At 45.1% G+C, this 20,627-nt stretch overlaps 1 protein-coding gene across 6 annotated transcripts in view; it reads left to right on the top strand.

Moving 5' to 3' along the window:
- The first annotated feature begins 1,348 nt into the window (after positions 1–1,348).
- Positions 1,349–20,627, top strand: part of APOOL (apolipoprotein O like) — a 105,524-nt gene continuing 86,245 nt past the window's right edge. For 2 of the 6 annotated variants that reach the window (XM_070066381.1, XM_070066377.1), the window contains exon 1: positions 1,349–1,464. In XM_070066381.1, coding sequence (XP_069922482.1) covers positions 1,450–1,464 — 15 coding nt within the window. In that variant the 5' untranslated portion in view covers positions 1,349–1,449. The remainder of the gene's footprint in view (positions 1,465–20,627) is intronic. The other 4 variants (XM_070066378.1, XM_070066376.1, XM_070066383.1 and 1 more) reach the window with 3 other exon arrangements.

The following is a 20,627-nucleotide window of genomic DNA, read 5'->3' as shown; positions in this document are numbered from 1 at the left end:
CGGAAGAAGCTCCTGGCTTCGGATCAGCTGTTGTGGTCATTTGGGGAGTGAACCAGTGGAATGGAAAAACTCTCTCTCTCTCTTTGGCTCTACCTCTCTCTGTAACTCTTTCAAAATAAATAAAATAAATCTTTAAAAAATAAGTAAATGAATCAATATTTGGAATGTTTATGGGTACAGTCTGAACCTCTTCTTTCCTCAGAGTTGTTCATAGGGAGCCTAAGGGGATTGATTTTATTGAGAGTGTTGCACCTGCTCATGGCATCTTCCCCTGAGAACACCAAAATGACCCTTTTAAAATGTAATTTAGATCATGTTACAACTTCCAGACTTCCCATCTTATTCAGAATAAAATCCAAATTCTTCATTATGGCACAAACAGCTTCTACAATGTGTTTTATTTTACTGCCTCTGTATTTATCACTCCAGTCACTCTGGTGTTTTTCTTGGCTGTTCCTTCTGCATGTAACACTTTTTATTAAATTCCTTCAGGGTTTTTCTCAATGTTATCAGTCTTTCCCTAATCTACTTAAACCAGTAAAAAACCAGTAAACTCCTACCATATCCCCGCACTACATATTTCATTTTCCTTCCTTTGTATCTCGTTTTCCATAAGCTCTATAAGGGAAGCCACTACAATTCTGCTCTGTACTGGTAATGATCTGTTTGGCAGAGTAGGCGCTCAGTGACAGTTTTTTTTTTTTTTTTTAATTTATTTTATTTATTTGAAAGTTACTCCCCAAATGACCACAACAGCCAGAGCTGAGCTGATCTGAAGCCAGGAGCCAGGAGCCCCTTCCGGGTCTCCCACGCAGGTGCAGGGGCCCAAGCACTTGGGGCATCCTCCACAGCTTTCCCAGGCCATAGCAGAGCGCTGGGTGGGAAGTGGAGCAGCCGGGACTGAAATGGCACCCATATGGGATGCTGGCATTGCAGGCCGCCGCTTTAACTCGCTGCTGCTTTAACTCGCAGCGCCACAGCGCCGGTCCCCTCAGTAACAGTTTTATAATGAGTGAAGGTCCTCGTGTAGGACAGAGTTAACTTGTTCTTTTTGTGACCCTTTTTACTCGCCATTATTTATTAAGGCCGCTGCTGTGCTCGCTTCCGAAGCACATGTATTAAGGCCACTGTTTTAAGTCGTTATCTAGTCAAATCAGACAAAGAAAAATAATGAAAAGTTCTGCACCCAAGAAAATAACTTTTACCTGGGCGGTGGAGGATATTCTTAAAAGTTTTTATCGGGAACTGAGAGGGTCCACCACAAGGATGATCTATGCGAAACTGCCGCTAAACTAACCAAAGCTGCCGCCAAAGCAGCTGTGGGACGGAGAAAGGGCGGAAGCGGGCAGGCGGGCGTAACGGGGCGGGGCTGCCTGAGGGAAAGCCTGTCGAGCTAGTTTGTCCCTCTTCGCTCTCCGTAAGGACACTTGCGCCGAGAGGGTCGTAGATATGGCGGTCGTTAGGGTAAGTGAAAACAAACTTGTTTAGTTTCTTAGAGTGTCGGTAGCGTCCCAGGGATTACAGAAGGTATCGTCTTAACTTCTGAGGGAGTCCTGCAGCAAGGGACAGACTGGATCCGGTATCGTGAGAGTTCTGGAGTCGTTAATGTTTGAAGCTTCGTTACGGCTACTTCTCCCATTTGGCTTTTCCGCGGTCTGGGACACTTCCCGGTCCTCTGTCCCCTGCCGTAAACTGGGAAACGGCTGGGTGAAAATGGCCGGCGCCGCGACGGAGTACCTACCAGCAGGCGTTTGGGTCTAGCGCTGGGACGAAGAGAAAAGAATTCTTAGCATTTGTTTTCGTGCACAGGGCGGGACCTCATGACCCCTTCGAAGGACTTTATTCAAACATTACTTGGCGCAAAACAGACCCACAGTGAGCGGGTTTATACTCTCTGGGTTAGAATAACAAACGTTAAGTGTTTTTGAGGTCTGTAATGGAAAAAGGTGGCTTTACGTAGGAATCCGTTTACAGGAAGTGACTCAGCTGGCTGTTAGCTGCTTGCTATTCTCTAACTAGGTTTTGGTAACAGTTGTCTACAATATTGACATAGCGGGTTGTAAGTGTATGCTATTCTGCCAGGCTTTGCAGGAGATACAAGTATCAATAATTCAGTTCAGTCGAAGTTTATTTTTACAGCAGCTTAGTATCTGTCTTGGCTCATTTTTCGTATTTTCATTTTTGCCTCTCATACTTTATCTGAATTATCGTAACCCTCCTAATTTAACTCTATGTGTAGCCTGGCCCCATGAAATGTATTTTCCCCTGTGTTGTGAGAGTACTTTTACCAAACTGCAAATCTCGTGTTGTCCCTCTCCTGCTTAAAACCCTCTATCAGCACTCCATCATCTGCTGTCTAGGGTCTGGTTACACGCCTATGTCCGGAACACCCAACCCTGCTTTTACTTTCCAGTTTCATCACTTCCCAGGCTCATCTCTTGTCAGGAACCCCCCTTACATCAATATTGAACTACTTCACCATCCATGCCTTTTTACCTACTCTCTCTCTGGGCTTAAAGTACCCTTTCTCGTCCTCATTCAGTTACTTCCTATTTATAGTTCATTCATTTGACAGATACTTGTGTGCAGCCTTTCCATTTCCTAAGCACAGAATGCCTTTTCTGAGACATTGCCTCCAACTTCCATCTGCTGGTCAGTCCCCAAATGGCCGCAAAAGCCCTGGCTGGGACAGGCTAAAGCCAGGAGCCAGGAACTTCATCAGGGTCTCCCACATGGGTGGCAGAGGTTCAAGTGCTTGGGCCATCTTGGGTCAGGCGAATTAGCAAGGAGCTAGATGGGAAACAGAGCAGCCAAGACTCAAAGCAGCAGTCTGATATGGGATGCTAGTGTCTCAGGCTGTTTAACCCATTGCACCACAACAAGTTCTCCCCTAGCCATAGTAGTTCTTGTACTGCAAATAATAGACTACTTACTTATCTTTTCTACTTTCCTAAACCACAGGGTCCTTAAGAAAAATAATTTTATTAATCTTGTATGTTTAGTACCTCGCATAGGTCTGACTTGTATTAGGTACTCAATAATAAGTTCTACATGAATAAATAAGTGCCAGGTGAGGATAAATGAGATTCAATTAAGCAATGGAGATGCAATGTGTAACACAAGGGACTATGATTCAGAGTAAGGGGAATACCTAATCTCAAGATAAGTACAGAGTACTTTGAGAGTTCACAAGAGAAGGAACTCAAATCTGCTTTGAAGAGAATAAAGACTTCATGGAAGAAGTCATGGTCAGTGGTCAAAAAGCAAACCAGACTAATGTTTGTCACGGAAGCCTAGAGAGGGAGAGCCTTGAGCAATCCTTTGATATGACTTTTAAGTCATTGGCAACTACCATTTATTAAGTGCTTATTACAGGCCAGGCACTATGCTAAAACACTCTACCAATGTTAATTCATTTATTTAACATGACTTTATGTATAGATATTATTATTTACCATTTTAAAGATGAAACACTAAGGCTTAGAGAAGTTAACTAATTTTCCCAGTCATATTGCTAATAGGAGTAAGAACTGAAGGGAGATAAAGAGATACAATAATGAGTGGTATAGGGAGAACCTAGATTGTAAGGGGTTAAGGAAAGGATGAGAGAGAACAGGAATTCATTTAGCACTTAACTTCATTCATTTGCTTTACATATATATTTCAGTTAATCCTCTTAGTGAACCAAAGAAATGGGTAGTATACTCATTTTGCAGATGGAAAATTTCATGCTTAGAAAAAGTGCTTGCTCTAGATCATACTTGCTCAGTGGAAGCCCTGGGTTCAAAATTATTTAACTTCTCTAAGCCTTAGTTATTCATTTATAAAATGGTAATTATAATATCTATCACATAAAATCTTGAAAAATAAATAAATTAGCATTTGTAAGTGTTTTGGCATATGACTGGGCTGTATTTGACTCCAATGTCTTTCTACCACTCCTTGCTTTCTCAGGGATGGAGGTGTGTATTACTCCTTAGAGAAGTTTGATGGTGAAAGGAAGGAAAGAACTCTTGGAATAGGAGTAGCAAATTCCAGAAAAAAATCTTTTATTTATTTCTAAATTTTAAAATTTATTTACTTGGGAGAGAAAAAGAGATACAGAGAGTTCCCATCTGCTGGTTCATCCCCCCCAGATGCCTGAAACAGCCAGAGATGGGCCAGACTAAAGCTGGGAGCTGGGAATTCAGTTGAGGTCTCCCAGTTGGATGGCCAGGACCCAAATATGTGAGTAGTTGGAGTCGTCTGCTGCCTCCCAAGCATTAGCAAGAAGCTAGAGTTGCTTTTCTGGGATGCAGATGTCTTAAGCAGCATCTTGATGGCTGGACCAAATCCTCATTTCATTAATTAAAAATAAATCAGGAGCTTTGAGCAAGACAACAAATAAGAATGTGCCAAGAGCTAGTATAAAGCAAAAGATGGTAATAGTAATCACAGTTTATTATGTTATCAAGCATTTACTGTGTGCTGTGCATTTTGCTAAGTGATTTGTGAATTTTCTTATTTATGTTTTACAGTGGTCCTATGAATAGGTACTGTTATTAATCTTTTTTTATAGATAAGGAGACCAAAGCTTAGAAAGGTAGAGTAACAGCAGTAAGTGGTAGAGCTGGATCTGAAATTGATGGTCTGACTTCAGAGCCTAGACTTTTAACCAGATTTCATAAAGAAGTAGTAAAATCAAGAGGACAAATGAGAGGATTAGCCTTGGCAAAGAGGAGATGCACACAGCTTTGGAGGCCAGAACTGGTGGAGTCGGAAGGTGGAGATACAGAGAGATTTTGAAGAACAAAGGAAGGAAATTGAGGGAGCTCACTTTGGATGTCTTTGACTTTTTTTTTCTTTGACAGGCAGAGTGGACAGTGAGAGAGAGAGACAGGGAGAAAGGTCTTCCTTTACCGTTGGTTCACCCTCCAATGGCCGCTGCGGCCGGCACACCGCGGTGATCCGAAGGCAGGAGCCAGGTGCTTCTCCTGGTCTCCCATGGGGTGCAGGGCCCAAGAACTTGGGCCATCCTCCACTGCACTCCCAGGCCACAGCAGAGAGCTGGCCTGGAAGAGGGGCAACTGGGACAGAATCCAGTGCCCTGACCGGGACTAGAACCCGGGGTGCCTGTGCTGTAGGCGGAGGATTAGCCTATTGAGCCGCGGCGCCAGCTCAGTCTTTGACTTTTTTTTTTTTTTAAAGATATTATTTATTATTTATTTGAGAGAGAGAGAGAGTTACAGACAGAGAGAGGGAGAGACAGAGAGAAATGTCTTCCATCCTCTGGTTCACTCCCTAAATGGCCACAATGGCTGGAGCTGAGCCAGTCCTAAGCCAGGAGCCAGGAGCTTCCTCCAGGTCTCCCACGCGGGTGCAAGGGCCCAAGTATTTGCGTCATCTTCTACTGCTTTCCCAGGCCATAGCTGAGAGCTGGATCACAAGAGGAGTAGTCAGGACTAGAATTGGTGCCCATATGGGATGCTGGTGCTGCAGATGGAGGATTGACCTACTGTGCCACAGTGCACAGATGTATTTGATTTCTAAGTATTAGGTCATCTGTTGAGAGAGGAAAAAGTAGAATGAGCCTTTAAGAATGTAAGCTTGGAAGTGAAATGAAGGAAATTCAGTAAGGCATCTGTAGGCATTGAATGAAATAATTGCTGAGAAATGAGGACCCATCTGATATTGGCTCTACCATTGTTTCCCTAGCAGTGCCAACAGCCTAGAAGGAAAAACATACTGTGGGATTTCTGAGTGATGGCAAGGTGGGAATGATAGAAGTTCCAGGGAATTTATCCAAATAGTTGCCTAGACTTGATAATGAGATAGGAAATAGAGTTTTTGTTTTGGGTACTTGGGGATTAAGGGGCATACTGAGAAATTGAGAAGAAAGAGCAAGTTCAGAGTAGGAGAGGTTAAAAAAATATTCAATTTTAGTCAGATAAATTTCAAGGTTTTAGGATCTTGGAGGTGAGCTGTTTAATAATTGCAAGTTAAGGTAGCTATAGTAGAAATGGGTAAGTTTCCTGGAGATCTTGGGGGGCTTAAGGAAGTTTTTGTGAGGCCAAGGTACCAAAAGAGCAATCTATGTTAATTTTGAAGCGCCAGAGTTTAATAACAAAGAGTAAGATAGGAGTCTTGACATTTTCTAAATAACTGAGAATAGCTCTAACATAGTCTAAAAATATCAGAACTTGCTGAGCAGATATTATGAGGGAACGCTGATGTGGAATTAGTCTTGAGAAACAGGCATTACTGATCTCTCTTTGTGGGGAGCAGCCCGGACTGGACTGAGTTACTGGAATTAAGACTTATTCTATGCATCTGCTCTCCCACAATATGGCGCTGGGAGAGAAGTAAACAGCTTCCGCACAGCTGCCTCCAGTTCAACCAATAAACTGTAGGACTTGCTCCTGATTGGAGGAGAGCAGCGTACTCGGCGTGTGGGCAGCCGAGTTAGGATTGGCGGAGGAGGACTATAAAGGAGGAGAGAGACGGCATGCACCGGGAAAATCTAAGGGGAACATCTGAAGGAACACCTGTGCAGCCCCCGAGAAAGCCGGCCGGCGGTGTGCCGCTCCCCTGCGGAAGTGGGGAATGTGGCCAGGGGGAACTGCCCTTCCACGGAGGTGGAAGGGATAGTAGCCAACCCGGGAAGAACCAGCAGCAAACCCGGGGAGGGCCTAGCAGACGAAAGAACAGCGCAGGGTCCTGTGTCGCTCCTCCACAAAGAGGGGGAGTGACATAATGGTGCCGTGACTCGGATAGGAAACCTAGGACGGATAGGAAACTTAGGAGGGAAGAAATGACTCGGATTAGGAAACCTAGGTCGGATAGCAAACTTAGGAGGGAAGAAACGGGAAGAACTGGGAAAATATCGGAGAGAGAGACTAGCAAACAGCCTAGGGAAAATATCGGAGAGAGAGACTAGCAAACAGCCTAGGGAAAAGCCGGATGAAAAAGGTGCCGGAAGAAGCTATTGAAAGCCTAGGCATAGACTCAGATACGGACTACGGGGGGAAGCTGGGAGAAATCTCTAAGGTCGAAGGTGAAAGTGAAAGCTAGAACAAACAGACTCGGACGCGGACTGTGGGGAGAGGCCAGGAGAAATGAGGGAGGAATATCGTTGGAGGAAAGTTTGGGGAAACATACCGGGTAGAGAAAAATGTTAGGGAAATTGAAGCCGCGGGGGGCAGGCCAAGGCGGAAACGAAAGCCACTTTGGGATTCTCAAGTTAGCCCGGGAATAGGGGGCGAAAAGTTGAAACCAGAAGCTGAAACGTAAGCCAGATTGGGATCCGTCTGATTAGCCCGGGGAGCAAAGGACGGGAAGCCAAACCGTGGGGCGGAGACGTAAGCTGGGTTGAATTCGCCAGGCTAGCCCGGGGAACTTAGATTGAATGCTAGTGGCGGACACGTAAGCTACGCTGTGTGACTCGCGGAGGCTGCCGCGCGCAGAGCGTGCGGGGCTCAAGTACATAGGGAACGCGGGGCTGGCGCGAGGCCGTGGTTCAGACGCGAAAGGGCTAGTGCGTAACCGCGGAGTGTGCGCGCAAAGCCGAGCCGCGCAGCTGAGAGAGGCGCGGGCTGAAGCGGCTCAGAGCCAGCGAGGCGCCTAGAAGCAGCCTCGGGGCGGAGCCCGCCGGCGGGGCGAGGCGCCGGGAAGCCGCGCGGAGCCATGAAGCTGCTGGCAGGGCGAGGCGCCGGGAAGCTGCAGGGATAAGAGAAGTTTAGAAGTAAAGTGAGAGAAATAGGAATGCTGGAAGATAGAAGTAAAATGGGAGAAATAGGAATGCCCGGAGATAGAGAAATAGAGAAATAGAAAGGCCTCCCCTCAACATGGCAATGAGAAAGCTTGGATTCGGTCTGCCTGATTAAGGCGGTAAGCACCAGCAAGCAGCTCGACCAGAGTATGAGCTGCAGGTCACCGAAGATAGGCACGAACCAACACTAATAAGTCTCCCCCACAATACGGCAATGAGAAAGCTTGGATTCGGTCTGCCTGATTAAGGCGGTAAGCACCAGCAAGCAGCTCGACCAGAGTATGAGCTGCAGGTCACCGAAGATAGGCACGAACCAACACTAATAAGTCTCCCCCACAATATGGCAATGAGAAAGCTTGGATTCGGTCTGCCTGATTAAGGCGGTAAGCGCCAGCAGGCGGCTCGACCAGAGTGTGAGCCGCAGGTCACCGAACACAGGCACGCATCAGCGCCTAAAAACCTCCTCATAACATGGCGAAGAGAGGACCCGGATTCGGTTTGCCTGATTGATAGGACTTGTAAGAACCTGTGGCAACTCTAGCAAGCAGAGCAGAGTGTGTGCCACGGGGCACCGAAGACAGGCGCGTATCAACGCCAAAAATAAAAAGAAAGGGGGATCTGTGGGGAGCAGCCCGGACTGGACTGAGTTACTGGAATTAAGACTTATTCTATGCATCTGCTCTCCCACAATATGGCGCTGGGAGAGAAGTAAACAGCTTCCGCACAGCTGCCTCCAGTTCAACCAATAAACTGTAGGACTTGCTCCTGATTGGAGGAGAGCAGCGTACTCGGCGTGTGGGCAGCCGAGTTAGGATTGGCGGAGGAGGACTATAAAGGAGGAGAGAGACGGCATGCACCGGGAAAATCTAAGGGGAACATCTGAAGGAACACCTGTGCAGCCCCCGAGAAAGCCGGCCGGCGGTGTGCCGCTCCCCTGCGGAAGTGGGGAATGTGGCCAGGGGGAACTGCCCTTCCACGGAGGTGGAAGGGATAGTAGCCAACCCGGGAAGAACCAGCAGCAAACCCGGGGAGGGCCGAGCAGACGAAAGAACAGCGCAGGGTCCTGTGTCGCTCCTCCACGAAGAGGGGGAGCGACACTCTTGACTTCTTGAACTGGGGTGGGGGGGCTGGCTGAAGGAAATACTAGCTTCATTTGAAAGGACTGGGAGGAGTGTGGTGTGTTAATGTCAAAAGTTGAGAGTGAATTTGTTCATAATACAATGTTTAATATCAAAATGTGACTACTATTTATTGAACATTTCTTGTGTGTCAGGCACTGTGCTAGACTTTTGATGCACATTAATTCTCAGAAAAAGTCTTAATGTAGTCAGTGATTGCCTTAAAGAGCAAGAGTAGGGGCGGGCATTGTGGCACAGCAGGTTAGGCTGCTACTTGGGATACCATATTCCATATTGTATTGTCTGAGATTGAGTCACACCTCTGCTTCCCATCTAGCTTCCTGCTAATGCACACTCTGGGAGGCAATGGATGATGTCTTCATAAGCAGTTCATGTTAGGTATTAAGTTATGATGTTGAAAAGCTGACTAGACACTGAGTATGATTTTTAGCTATTAATAACTTCTGGGTAATGATGAATTTGGGGGTTACTCACAGAGAGGTAAAGTACATGACTCTGGGAATTATTTTTTCCTGCCTTTTTTCACCAAGCTTTATTGAGGTGTAATAGAGAAGTAAAATTGTATGATTTTTTCTTTTTTTAAAAAATATATATTTTTAAAGATTCATTTTATTTATTTGAAAGGCAGTTACAGAGAGAGAAAAATTTTCCATCTGCTGGTTTACTACTCAGACAGCCACAATGGCCAGGGATGGGGTAGACCAAAGCCAGGAGCCAGGAGCTTCTTCTGGATCTCCCATGTGGGTACAGGGGCCCAAGGACTTGTGCCGTCCTCCACTGCTTTCCCACTGATTTTGCACCAGCAGGGAGCTGGATCAGAAGTGGAGTAGCTGGGACTTGAACCTGTGCCCACACTGGATGCCACCACTGTAAGTGGCAGCTTAACCTGCTATGCCACAATGCCAGCCACTATTTTTTATTTTTTAAAGGAATTTATTAATACCTTAGATTTTCAAAGTCACAGTAAATGTGCAGTGATTACTACAACACAATTCTCATGTTAATGTGATATTAATACAAAGAGAGTAGGTTCCATGTAATTTATAGAATGATACTTCCCTTCTGCCCTCCACCATCCCCTTCTTCCTTCTTTTCTCTTTCTTAATTTTTGAGAGAACATATTTTTAATTTACAATGTAGTCAAAGGCTTAATGCTCCACTAAATAGAGTTCAATAAGTAAAAAGTAGCCTCTTCCATTGTAGTGCAGCAGGTAAAGCTGCTGCTTGCATCCCAGATGAGCGCCAGCTCGAGTCCCAGCTGCTCCACTTCCAATCCGTCTCCCTGATAATGATCTGGGATAAGCAGCTGAAAGATGGCCCAAGTGCTTGGGCACTGTGTGGGAGACCCAGATGAAGCTCCTGGCTTCAACCTTCCTCAGCCCCTGCTGTTCTAGCTATCTGGGGAGTGAACCAGCAGATGGAAGATATCTCTCTCTCTAACTCTTTGAAATAAATAAATCTTTAAAAGTAAGAAAGTAAGAAAAGACCATAGTTCAACAGGAGTATAAACAAGGGCTATAAACAAATGTAATGATTTGATATACATATATTTTATGAAATGACTACCAAAATCAAGTTAGTTTATACATGTCACCTCACTAAGCTGTATATTAGGTCTCCTGAAATTATTCATCACATAATTAATGTTTGTCCCCTTTGACCAGTATTTCCCATTTTCTCCCATCCTTCCCCTTGGTAATCATCATTCTACTCTGTGTATATGTGTTCAACTTTTTTAGATGACACATACAAGTGAAATCATGCAGTAATTGCCTTTGACTAATTCACTTAGCATGATGCCCTCCAGGTTCATCCATGTTGTAAAAAATGGCAGAATTTCCTTCATTTTATGCTTGAACAATACTCCATAGTGTATGTATGTTTATACACAAACATTTTTGAAATTTGTGCATAAAAGTGGTCTTCAAAATGTTCATGAAAATGAGTATTATAAAAATATGCATGCATTTCAGGCTTCTTTGTAACAAAATAAAATTATCTTTTAATAACATCTCATGAACTTTTTGAAGTATTCTCATCTGTGTGTGTGTGTCTGTCTGTCTCATAATTTCTTTACCCATTCTCATCAACAGAAACTTTAGGTTGATTCTATATCTTCACTATTGTGAGTAATCCTAAAATGAATGTGGGGTTTCAGACACCTGTGCATATTGCTGATTTCATTTCCTTTGGATGTACACCCAGAAGTGGGATTCTGAGTCATATGGTAATTCTATTTTTATTCTTTTGGAGAACCTCCGTACTTTTTGTCTTTTTTTTTTTTTTAAGTTTTCATTTTATTTGAGAGGCAGAGAGAACCAGAGGTAGACATAGATCCTTCATCTGCTGGTTCATTTCTCAAGTTCCTGCAACAGCCCAGCCTGGGACATGCTAAAGTCAGGAGACTGAATCTCAGTGTGAGTCTCACAGATGAGTGGCAGGGACCCGAGTACTTGAGCCATTATCTGCCATTATCTGCTGCTTCTCATAGCAGGAAGCTAGTATTGGAAGTGGAGCCAGGATTTCAAGGACTTGGGCCGTCTTCTGCTGCTTTCCCTGGCACATTAGCTGGGAGCTGGATCAGAAATGGAACAGTTGGGACTGGAACTGGCGCCCATATGGGATGTTGGCTCTGCAGGTGGTAGGGTTATATTCAGGTTTCTGAGGAATCTCCAAACTGACTTCCATAGTGACTTTACCAGTTTGCATTCCCACCAACAGTGGGTTAGTGTCCCTTTCCAACGCTGGTGCGTAGACTCAGCAGCTGGGGTCCCGAGCCGTGGGCGCCCGTGCCCTCCACGTAGGTCCACCATGTCCCCATGTCCCACTAGTTCCGGAAGAGTTTCCTCTGCATTTTTTTCCCCTAACTCTTCCCTGAAACTACAGTATCTCCACTTTTATTAAACTATCTTTTCCCAGACTATCAGTGCGCTCCCTCTCTATTTTGCCATCTTGGAGGACTCCACCATTTTTATATCTTCTTTAAAAAAATGCCTTTTTAGATCCTTTGTCCATATTTTAATTGGCTTGCTAGGTTTTTTTTCCCTCTTTTCTTTTGCATGTGTTCATTATATATTTTGGATATTAACACCTTACCAGATAAATGGTTTGTAAACTTTTTTTTTGCTATTCCACAGGTTTCCTTTTTTATTGATTATCTCCTTTACTGAGCCGAAGCTTTTTAGTTTGATGTTCCACTTACTTATTTTTACTTTTTTTTTTTTTTTTTTTTTTTTTTTTTTGGCTTGCACTTCTGGTATCGTATCCATAAAATCTTTGCCTAGCCCAGTATAAAGGATGCATTTTCTCTCTTGTTTTCTTCCAGGAGTTTTATGGTTTTCAGTGTTAATATGTTGAGTCCCTGATCCATTCTGTGTTAAATTTTGTATATAATTTAAAATAAGAGGCTGATAATTATTCTCTCCCTCCCTTCCTTCCTCTTTCCTAAGATTACTTTCTTTCTTAAGATTACTTTGCCTATTAAGCACCTTTTGTGATTCCATGCACAAATTGGGATTGTTTTTTTCTTCATTGTGTTAAGGTACATTTTGTATACCTAATTTATTTAGAGTTATTGCCATGAGGGGATGTTGAAATTGTCGCATGTTACTAAAATGGTCATATGATTTTTGTCTTTTTTTCTGTTAATGTGGTTATAGCATTTTTATTGATTTGTGTATGTTAAATCATCATTGTGTCCCTAGGATACCTCACTTAATCATGGAGAATGACCCTTTTAACCAACTGAGCTGTTGAATTGAATTTGCTAGTATTTTGTTGAGAATTTTTGCTTCTATGTTCATCAGGTATATTAGCCTATAATTTTCTTTTCTTATTGTGTTCTCATGTAACTTTGGTATCAGTGTAATGCTTGCTTGTAAAATGAGTCTGGAAGTATTGTGTCTTCAATTTTTTGAGAAGAGTTTGAGAAAGATTGGTATTAGTTTTTTAAATGCTTACTGGAATTCAGTGCTAAAGTCATAAAGTCCTGGGCTTTTTTTTTTTTGACAGGCAGAGTTAGACAGTGAGAGAGAGAGACAGAGAGAAAGGTCTTCCTTCTGTTGGTTCACCCCCAAATGGCCGCTACAGCCGGTGCTGCACTGATCAGAAGCCAGGAGCCAGATGCTTCCTCCTGGTCTCCCATGCTGGTGCAGGGCCCAAGCACTTGGGCCATCCTCCACTGCCCTCCCGGGCCACAGCAGAGAGCTGGACTGGAAGAGGAGCCACCGGGACAGAATCTGGCGCCCCAACCGGGACTAGAACCTGGGGTGGCAGCGCTGCAGGTGGAGGATTAGCCAAGTGAGCCACAGCGTCGGCCCTGGGCTTTTCTTTGATAGGAGTCTTTTTCTTACCAGTTCAGTTTCCTTACTCATTGATACATTCAGGTTTTCTGTTCTTTAGAATTCTGTTTTAGTAGGTTGTATGTGTCTAGGGGCATTAATCCATTTCTTCTAGGTTATCCATTTTGTTAGCGTATAATTATTCACAGTAGTCTCTTTTAAAATTTTTTTGTTATTTCATATTTTCGGAAAGGTAGGGAAAGAGACACAGAGAAAAAGAGGGAGAGAGAGAGTGAGAGAGCGCAAGGAGGAGTGCAAGAAAGAGTGCTCAGTCATCCGTCTGCTGGTTCACTCCTCAAATGTCTGCAACAACTGAAGACAGGAGCCTGAAACTCAGTCTGGGTTTCCCAGTTGGGTTGCAGGAACTCACCTGTTGCCTTCAAGGGTATACATTAGCAGGAAGCTAAAAGGGGAAGTGGAAGAGCCAAGATTTGAATCAGGGATTCAGATATGGGCTGTGGATGTCCAAATGGGGTCTAACTGCTTCACCACCTGCCTGTCTCTCATAATCTCATGATATTTTGTGTTTCTGTGGTATTGGTTGTAATGTGTCTAATTTCATTTCTCATTGTATTTGAGTCTTATTTATTACCTAGTCTAGCTAAAAGTTTGTCAGTTTTGCTCATCTTTTCAAAAAGCCAGCTCAGTTTTCTTTCCTTTTATTTATTTGTTTATTTGAAAGAGTTACAGAGAGATAGGGAGAGGCAGAGAAAGAGATCTTTAGTCTGCATGTTCACTCCCCAGATGGCTACAACCCCTGCTGAAGCCAGGTCTCCCCACGTGGGAGCAGGGGCCCAAGTATTTGGGACATCTTCCACTGCCTTCCCAGGTGCATTAGCAGGTAGCTGAAAAGCCAATACACTGTGGCAAAAAAAAATATTCTACATGAAGGATCTCTGTGAGGGAGACCCCATTGGGAAGAAGGGGCCATCAAAGAAGGATGTACTTTTCTCTGAAGAGAGGAGAGAACTTCCACTTTGCTTATGGCCTTGTCTAAATACTGACAGAGTTTGTGGTCACAAAAGGCTTCCATAGCCTTGGCAGCGCATGGTAAGAGCCTCAGGTGATCACTGATGTCATAAATAAGAGTGTTAATTGTTAAATTAACAACAGAAGTCACTGTGCACTTTCTCCCTATGTAGGACCTCTGTCCTTAATGAGTTGTACTATGAGAATTAACTGCAAAACTTGTTCTCAAACAGTACTTTATACGGTGTGTGTGTGTGTGTGTGCGTGTGCATGTGCATGCAAACTATTGAAATCTTTAGTTAGAGTTGGTCTTCTGTGTATAAAGTTAATTAAAAATGAATCTTAATGAAGAATGAGATGGGAGAGGGAGTAGGAGGTGGGGAGGGAGTGGGATGGGAGGGTGTGAATGGGGAGAAGAACCACTATATTCCTAAAGTTGTACCTATGAAATTTGCATTCATTAAATAAAAGCTTAAAAAAAAGAAAAAGTGGAGGAGCCAGAACTTAAACTTGCTCATATGGGATGTTGGCATCAAAGGTGGTGGCTTAACCCCTGAGCCACAATGTCAGCCCCTAATTCTTAGTTTCATTGATCTTTTAAATTGTTTTTGTAGTCTGTTTTTATTTATTTTTGTTCATATCTTTTTCATTGTCTGCCTTCTGTTAACTTTGGGCTTAAGTTTATTGTTTTTTCTAGTTCCTTGAGGTAAAATGCTAGATTGTTTATTTGGAACCTGATACCTGGGTCTACTGCGATGGTTCTGGAGCATGAGTCCACAGGAGCTAGCCCGGCATTAGTGTGTGCCTCGTACCTGAGACTACTGGGGTGGTCTTGGAGCCCGAGTGCTGAGGATTGGTCTTGTCTTGCATCCTCAGTTCCACAGTATGTAGCCTGAGACCCGGGTCTTCTACAGTGAGACTGATCGTGGGTCTGTTGCAGCAGGTCTGGACTCTGTCCCCTGTACCATGGGACCATGAGGATTGGCCTACAACCTGAGGCTGGCCTGCAGCTTGGTTCTACAGGGATTGGTTTGGAGCTTAGAATCATGGAACCTAGTCTGTTGCCTAGAACCACTGCAGATGGCCTAGATCCTGGAGCCATGGGAACTGCATGTAGCCTGGAGCTGCTGGTGCTAGTTGGAGCCTGGTGCATAGGTGCTGGTCTTAAAGGCTATGTCTGCAAGGGCTGGTCTGGGTTTTGGGGCACTGGGGACTAGGCTGGAACCTGGGTACCAGGGGACAGTTCTAGAGCCTGTATGCATGGGAGTTGGTCCAGTGCTGAGGTCTACTTGTATAAGCTCAGATCCTAGATTTGCTGGAGCCTAGGGCCACAGGGGCTGGCCTGGAGGGTTTGGTCATGGAGACCTGCTTAGCACCATCCAGGTCTGGAGCCTATATCTTTTTTTTTTTTTTTTTTTTTGACAGGCAGAGTGGACAGTGAGAGAGAGAGACAGGGAGAAAGGTCTTCCTTTGCCGTTGGTTCACCCTCCAATGGCCGCCACGGCCAGCGCACCACGCTGATCCAATGGCAGGAGCCAGGTGCTTCTCCTGGTCTCCCATGGGGTGCAGGGCCCAAGCACTTGGGCCATCCTCCACTGTACTACTTGGCCACAGCAGAGAGCTGGCCTGGAAGAGGGGCAACCGGGACAGGATCCGGCTCCGCGACTGGGACTAGAACCCTGTGTGCTGGCGCCGCAAGGCGGAGGATTAGCCTAGTGAGCTGCAGCGCCGGCTGGGAGCCTTTATCTGAGAACTTGTCTGGTATTTGATACTGGGAATGCTCATGACACTGGAGTGGACCAGAAACCTGGGACTACAGCTGCTAGATGGTGCTGGGTAGGTGTAGATCCTATTTATGCCTAGGGTTGGGGGGGATTGGTGGGGAGCTGGCCTGGTGGCTGGGTCCATGGGGGCCAGCCTGATGCTAGAGTGAACCTGTTGCTGTGGGAACCCACTAGGTGTTGGGAGTGGTCTCTAGCCTAAAGTCATTGAGGCTGGCCTACCCTGGGATGGAACTGTACCCTAATTCTGTGGGGGCTTCCCTGGTAATGCATCGGACTTGAAACCCAGGGCCGCAGGTATCAGTTGGGCAACAGAGGAAACCTGACGACAGAGTCTACACGAGAAGGTCTAGAACTTGGGTCTTCTGGGTCCTTCCTGATGCTAGGGTATGCTTGGAGGCTCAGTTACTGACTTAGAGACTGGGGCTAAAAGGACTGGTTTGGTGCTGGGTGTATCTGGAACCTATATCCACAGGGGCCAACCTAATGACTAGGTCTACAATAGTTAGCCTGCTGCTGTTGTAGGCCTGAAACCTGTTGCCATGAGGGCCAAACCTGGTGCTAGGAGGTATCATGAAATCTGTGGCTGCTGGAGCTGGCCTGACCCTGAGGGCAGTCCAGAGCCTAAGGCCATTGAGATCAGCCTGACAGCGGAGCTGCCTGGAGACTGAGTCTGCAGCACAGGCCTGAAGCCTGGGGCTGCAGCATTCAGCCTGACACTGGGTGTACCTGGAGTCTGGGGCATGGGGGTTTGCACAGCACTTAGCTTTACAGAGGCAGACTGGTACTGGTATCATAGGCAAAATCTGGTGCTGACTTCCTTCTTCCATCTCCCACATAGAAGCGATTTCTGTCTATGACATGCTGCCTGGGGGTGGGGGAAGAGTAACATAGGTAATGAAAAGTTGTCTTTCCTGCCCTCTTCAATGCATCTTTTCTTAATTCTGTGCTATACTCAAGGGCTGTGTAATCTCTCACCTGATTTCCTTAGTTCTTATGATATTACTTTCATATATAGTTAATGCTTCTGCTGGGGAACTAGTGCTAGAGAGTTATATTCTGCCAACTAGTTAATATCTCTGAGTTAGTGTTTTGATTGGTCATGCCATCACCGACTGCCACCACTGCCATCTTTTTGGACCCTGCCTCAGGTCCTGAATCAGAGTCTTCATATCTCATTACTGAGGACACACTGCTGCTACTACTCTATTCCCTGCCTTCTGGGTCTTGAACCAGGACTTTGACTTGCTATCACTGGGGTGGCACTGCCACTGCTGTAGACCCTGTATCTTGGGGCTCAAGTTATAGTGAACAGTGCACTATCATTGCTGTGTTCTGCATTCCCTCAGTTGTGACTACATTTTGCTATCCCTGTGGCTATAAGTTGCATCTCATCACTGGAGCCTCGTTCTCTGCTAGGCTGTCATTGCTGCATCTGTGCTAGTTTTATATTCCATCTCCTGAAAGCAAAATCATCATGATATGCCCCAGACTCCTGGCCCTACACTCTGTAGACAATCTACGCAAGTCCATTTCTTATTCATTAGGGCTACTGCCACAGGAAATGTATCTGTATCTGTGTATCTGTGGCAGTTTCATGCACCCCTAACCACAGATCCCCAGATTTGCTATTGCTCTGAATACCTGTGCCATAACCACTGGCACCACCACTACTGTTTTAGTCCATTTGGGCAGCTATAACAAAATGTCTTAGGCTGAGTAATTTATGAGCAATAGAGCTATATTGCTTACAGTTTATGGAGGCTGGAAAGTCCAAGGCCAAGTGCCAGCAGGTTTGGTATCTGGTAGGGTTTGCTTGCTTCTTCAAAGATGGTGTCTTGTCATGTTCTCACATGGAAGAAGGAGTGTAAATGCTACTTTTAACTATTACAGAGGCACTGATTCCATTCATGATGGTGGAGTCCTGATGGCCTAATATGTTTCAGAAAAGCTACACCTCTTTTAATAAACATATATTGGGTATTACGTTTCACCCTATGAGTTTGGGACAGCAACATTCAAACCACAGTGCCAGTGAGCAATCAACTGTGCCCCAATCCCAGCACTGCTGTAGCTATGTGAGTGCCAGCATGCTATAACTGGTGCCAAGAGAGATCACCTTGGCTAAAACATCCCCTCATGGGAGAAAAAGAGAACAAGAGGAATCAAACAGCTAGCAGAACCAAGGACTCCAAATAGCCTTGGCTAATAGAGCCACTGCAGACAACTGCAGAAATGGCTTCCAATGACTCCTCTGATCTTTGACAACATTGGCTTCAGCTTATGATACTGCACAAAGACCACGCCACTGTACCCTTCCCAGGACTCTAGACCCTATGCCCCACTTAGCTAGTGCTCTTGCAGCTATCCAAAGGTGAAAATCTTTACCCACTAAATCCAGTATGAAAAGACTAGAAAAGGTTACTCTTCCCTCAAATGCACTCCCATCAACACGAGGCCACCAGAAATATGTGTACATGTACACAGACACACACATACATGGAAATACAATACCACCAAAGGAATATCAAAACTATCCAATAAGTAACCTGGAAGAAATAGAGATTTAGGAGTTACCTGAAAATTCAAAATAATTATCTTTTCTTTTTCTATTTATTTAAAAATTATCATTTATTTTATTTTATTTGAAAGGCAGAGAGGGAGAGGTATTTCATGTCTGCTGGTTCACTCCCCAAAATACTTGCAAGATCTGGGGATGGATCAGACCAAAGTGAGTAGGTAAGAGCTCAGTTGGGGTCTGCTGCATGGATGGCAGGGAAAGAAGTATTTAAGCTATTACTTGCTGCCTCCCTGTGTGCAGATAGTGGGAAGCTGAAATCAGACTTGAATCCAGCACTCCCTTATGGGAGATGTGCATCCCAATCAGTGTCTTTAACCACTATGTCAAATGTATATACCTATCCCTTTACTTTAATCCTTCTCCATCTTTATATTTAGAGTGGGTTTCTTATAGACAGCATGTACTTTCTTTTTTTTTTTTTTTTTTTTTTTTGACAGGCAGAGTGGACAGTGAGAGAGAGACAGAGAGAAAGGTCTTCCTTTGCCGTTGGTTCACCCTCCAATGGCTGCCAAGGACGGCACGCTGCGGCTGGCCGGCACACCGCGCTGATCTGATGGCAGGAGCCAGGTACTTATCCTGGTCTCCCATGGGGTGCAGGGCCCAAGCACTTGGGCCATCCTCCACTGCACTTCCTGGCCACAGCAGAGAGCTGGCCTGGAAGAGGGGCAACCGGGACAGAATCCGGCGCCCCGACTGGGACTAGAACCCGGTGTGCCGGCGCCGCAAGGCAGAATATTAGCCTAGTGAGCCGCGGCGCTGGCCCAGCATGTACTTTCAGTTGGTTTCAAAATAATTATTTTAAGAAAGTTTAGAAAGATACAGGAGAAAGTAGACAACTCAACTCGAGAAAACAGTAAGTGAACAAAATGATAAGTTCAACAAAGAGACATTATCCAACATGGCGAATGTAGAGATTAAGACACTGCTTGGGATACTTGCATCTCAGGTAGGGGTACCTGAGTTCAAGTCCCGGCTTTGCTTCTTTCTCCAGCTTCCTGCTAAGGTGTGCCCAGGGAGGCAGAAGGTGATGGCTCAAAGTACTTGGGTTCCTGCTACCCACATGAGAGACCCAGATTGGGCCTGTTGGTCGTGAGCATTTGGGGGAATGGATCAACAGATGGGAACTCTCTGTCTGTCTCTCTGCCTCTCAAATAAATGCATGTTTTTAAAAAAGGACCAAACAGAAATTCTAGAAGTGAACAATATAGTGAATGGGAAATGAAATGAGAAATGTACTAGAGAGCTTTAACAACAGATTCTATCAAGTAGACAAAGCAAATCTGAACAAAGTTAAAGCTTATGAAACTGTCCAATTAGAAGAGAGAAAGGAAGTAAGAATTTAAAAGAATGAGGCCAGCACCGTGGCTCACTAGGCTAATCCTCCGCCTTGCGGCGCCAGCACACAGGGTTCTAGTCCCAGTCGCGGAGCCGGATCCTGTCCCGGTTGCCCCTCTTCCAGGCCAGCTCTCTGCTGTGGCCAAGTAGTACAGTGGAGGATGGCCCAAGTGCTTGGGCCCTGCACCCCATGGGAGACCAGGAGAAGCACCTGGCTCCTGCCATTGGATCAGCGTGGTGCGCTGGCCGCAGCGCGCCAGCCGTGGCGGCCATTGGAGGGTGAACCAACAGCAAAAGGAAGACCTTTCTCTCTGTCTATCTCACTGTCCACTCTGCCTGTCCAAAAAAAAAAAAAAAAAAAAGAATTTAAAAGAATGAAAAAAGCCTATGAGATTTAAGGCACACCATCAGCTGGATTAATATTCACATTATGGGATGAACATAAATACAGAATACTAGTACACTGAATCAACAACACATTAACAGGATATACTATGATTAATCACTGGAGATTGAGGTAGAGGTGGCAGATGTTGTAATGGAGTTGCTGGTAGCAAGGTCAGCTGCGCTCAGCTTTGGTGAAGAGTTTGGGAGTCCTGGGGCGAAGGCTTCATGTGTCTGCAACAGAAATCAGACCCACTGCAGTTTCCCTTTTTCCTGGAGGAAAATCCCTCAAATGAAACCGCTGTTTGCTCCAGGCTTCTCTGTGATAGGAGACAGGGTAATACTTGTAAA

This window comes from Oryctolagus cuniculus, chromosome X (assembly GCF_964237555.1).
Source record: "Oryctolagus cuniculus chromosome X, mOryCun1.1, whole genome shotgun sequence".
Taxonomy (NCBI): domain Eukaryota; kingdom Metazoa; phylum Chordata; class Mammalia; order Lagomorpha; family Leporidae; genus Oryctolagus; species Oryctolagus cuniculus.
This window is presented reverse-complemented; position numbering and strand designations above follow the sequence as displayed.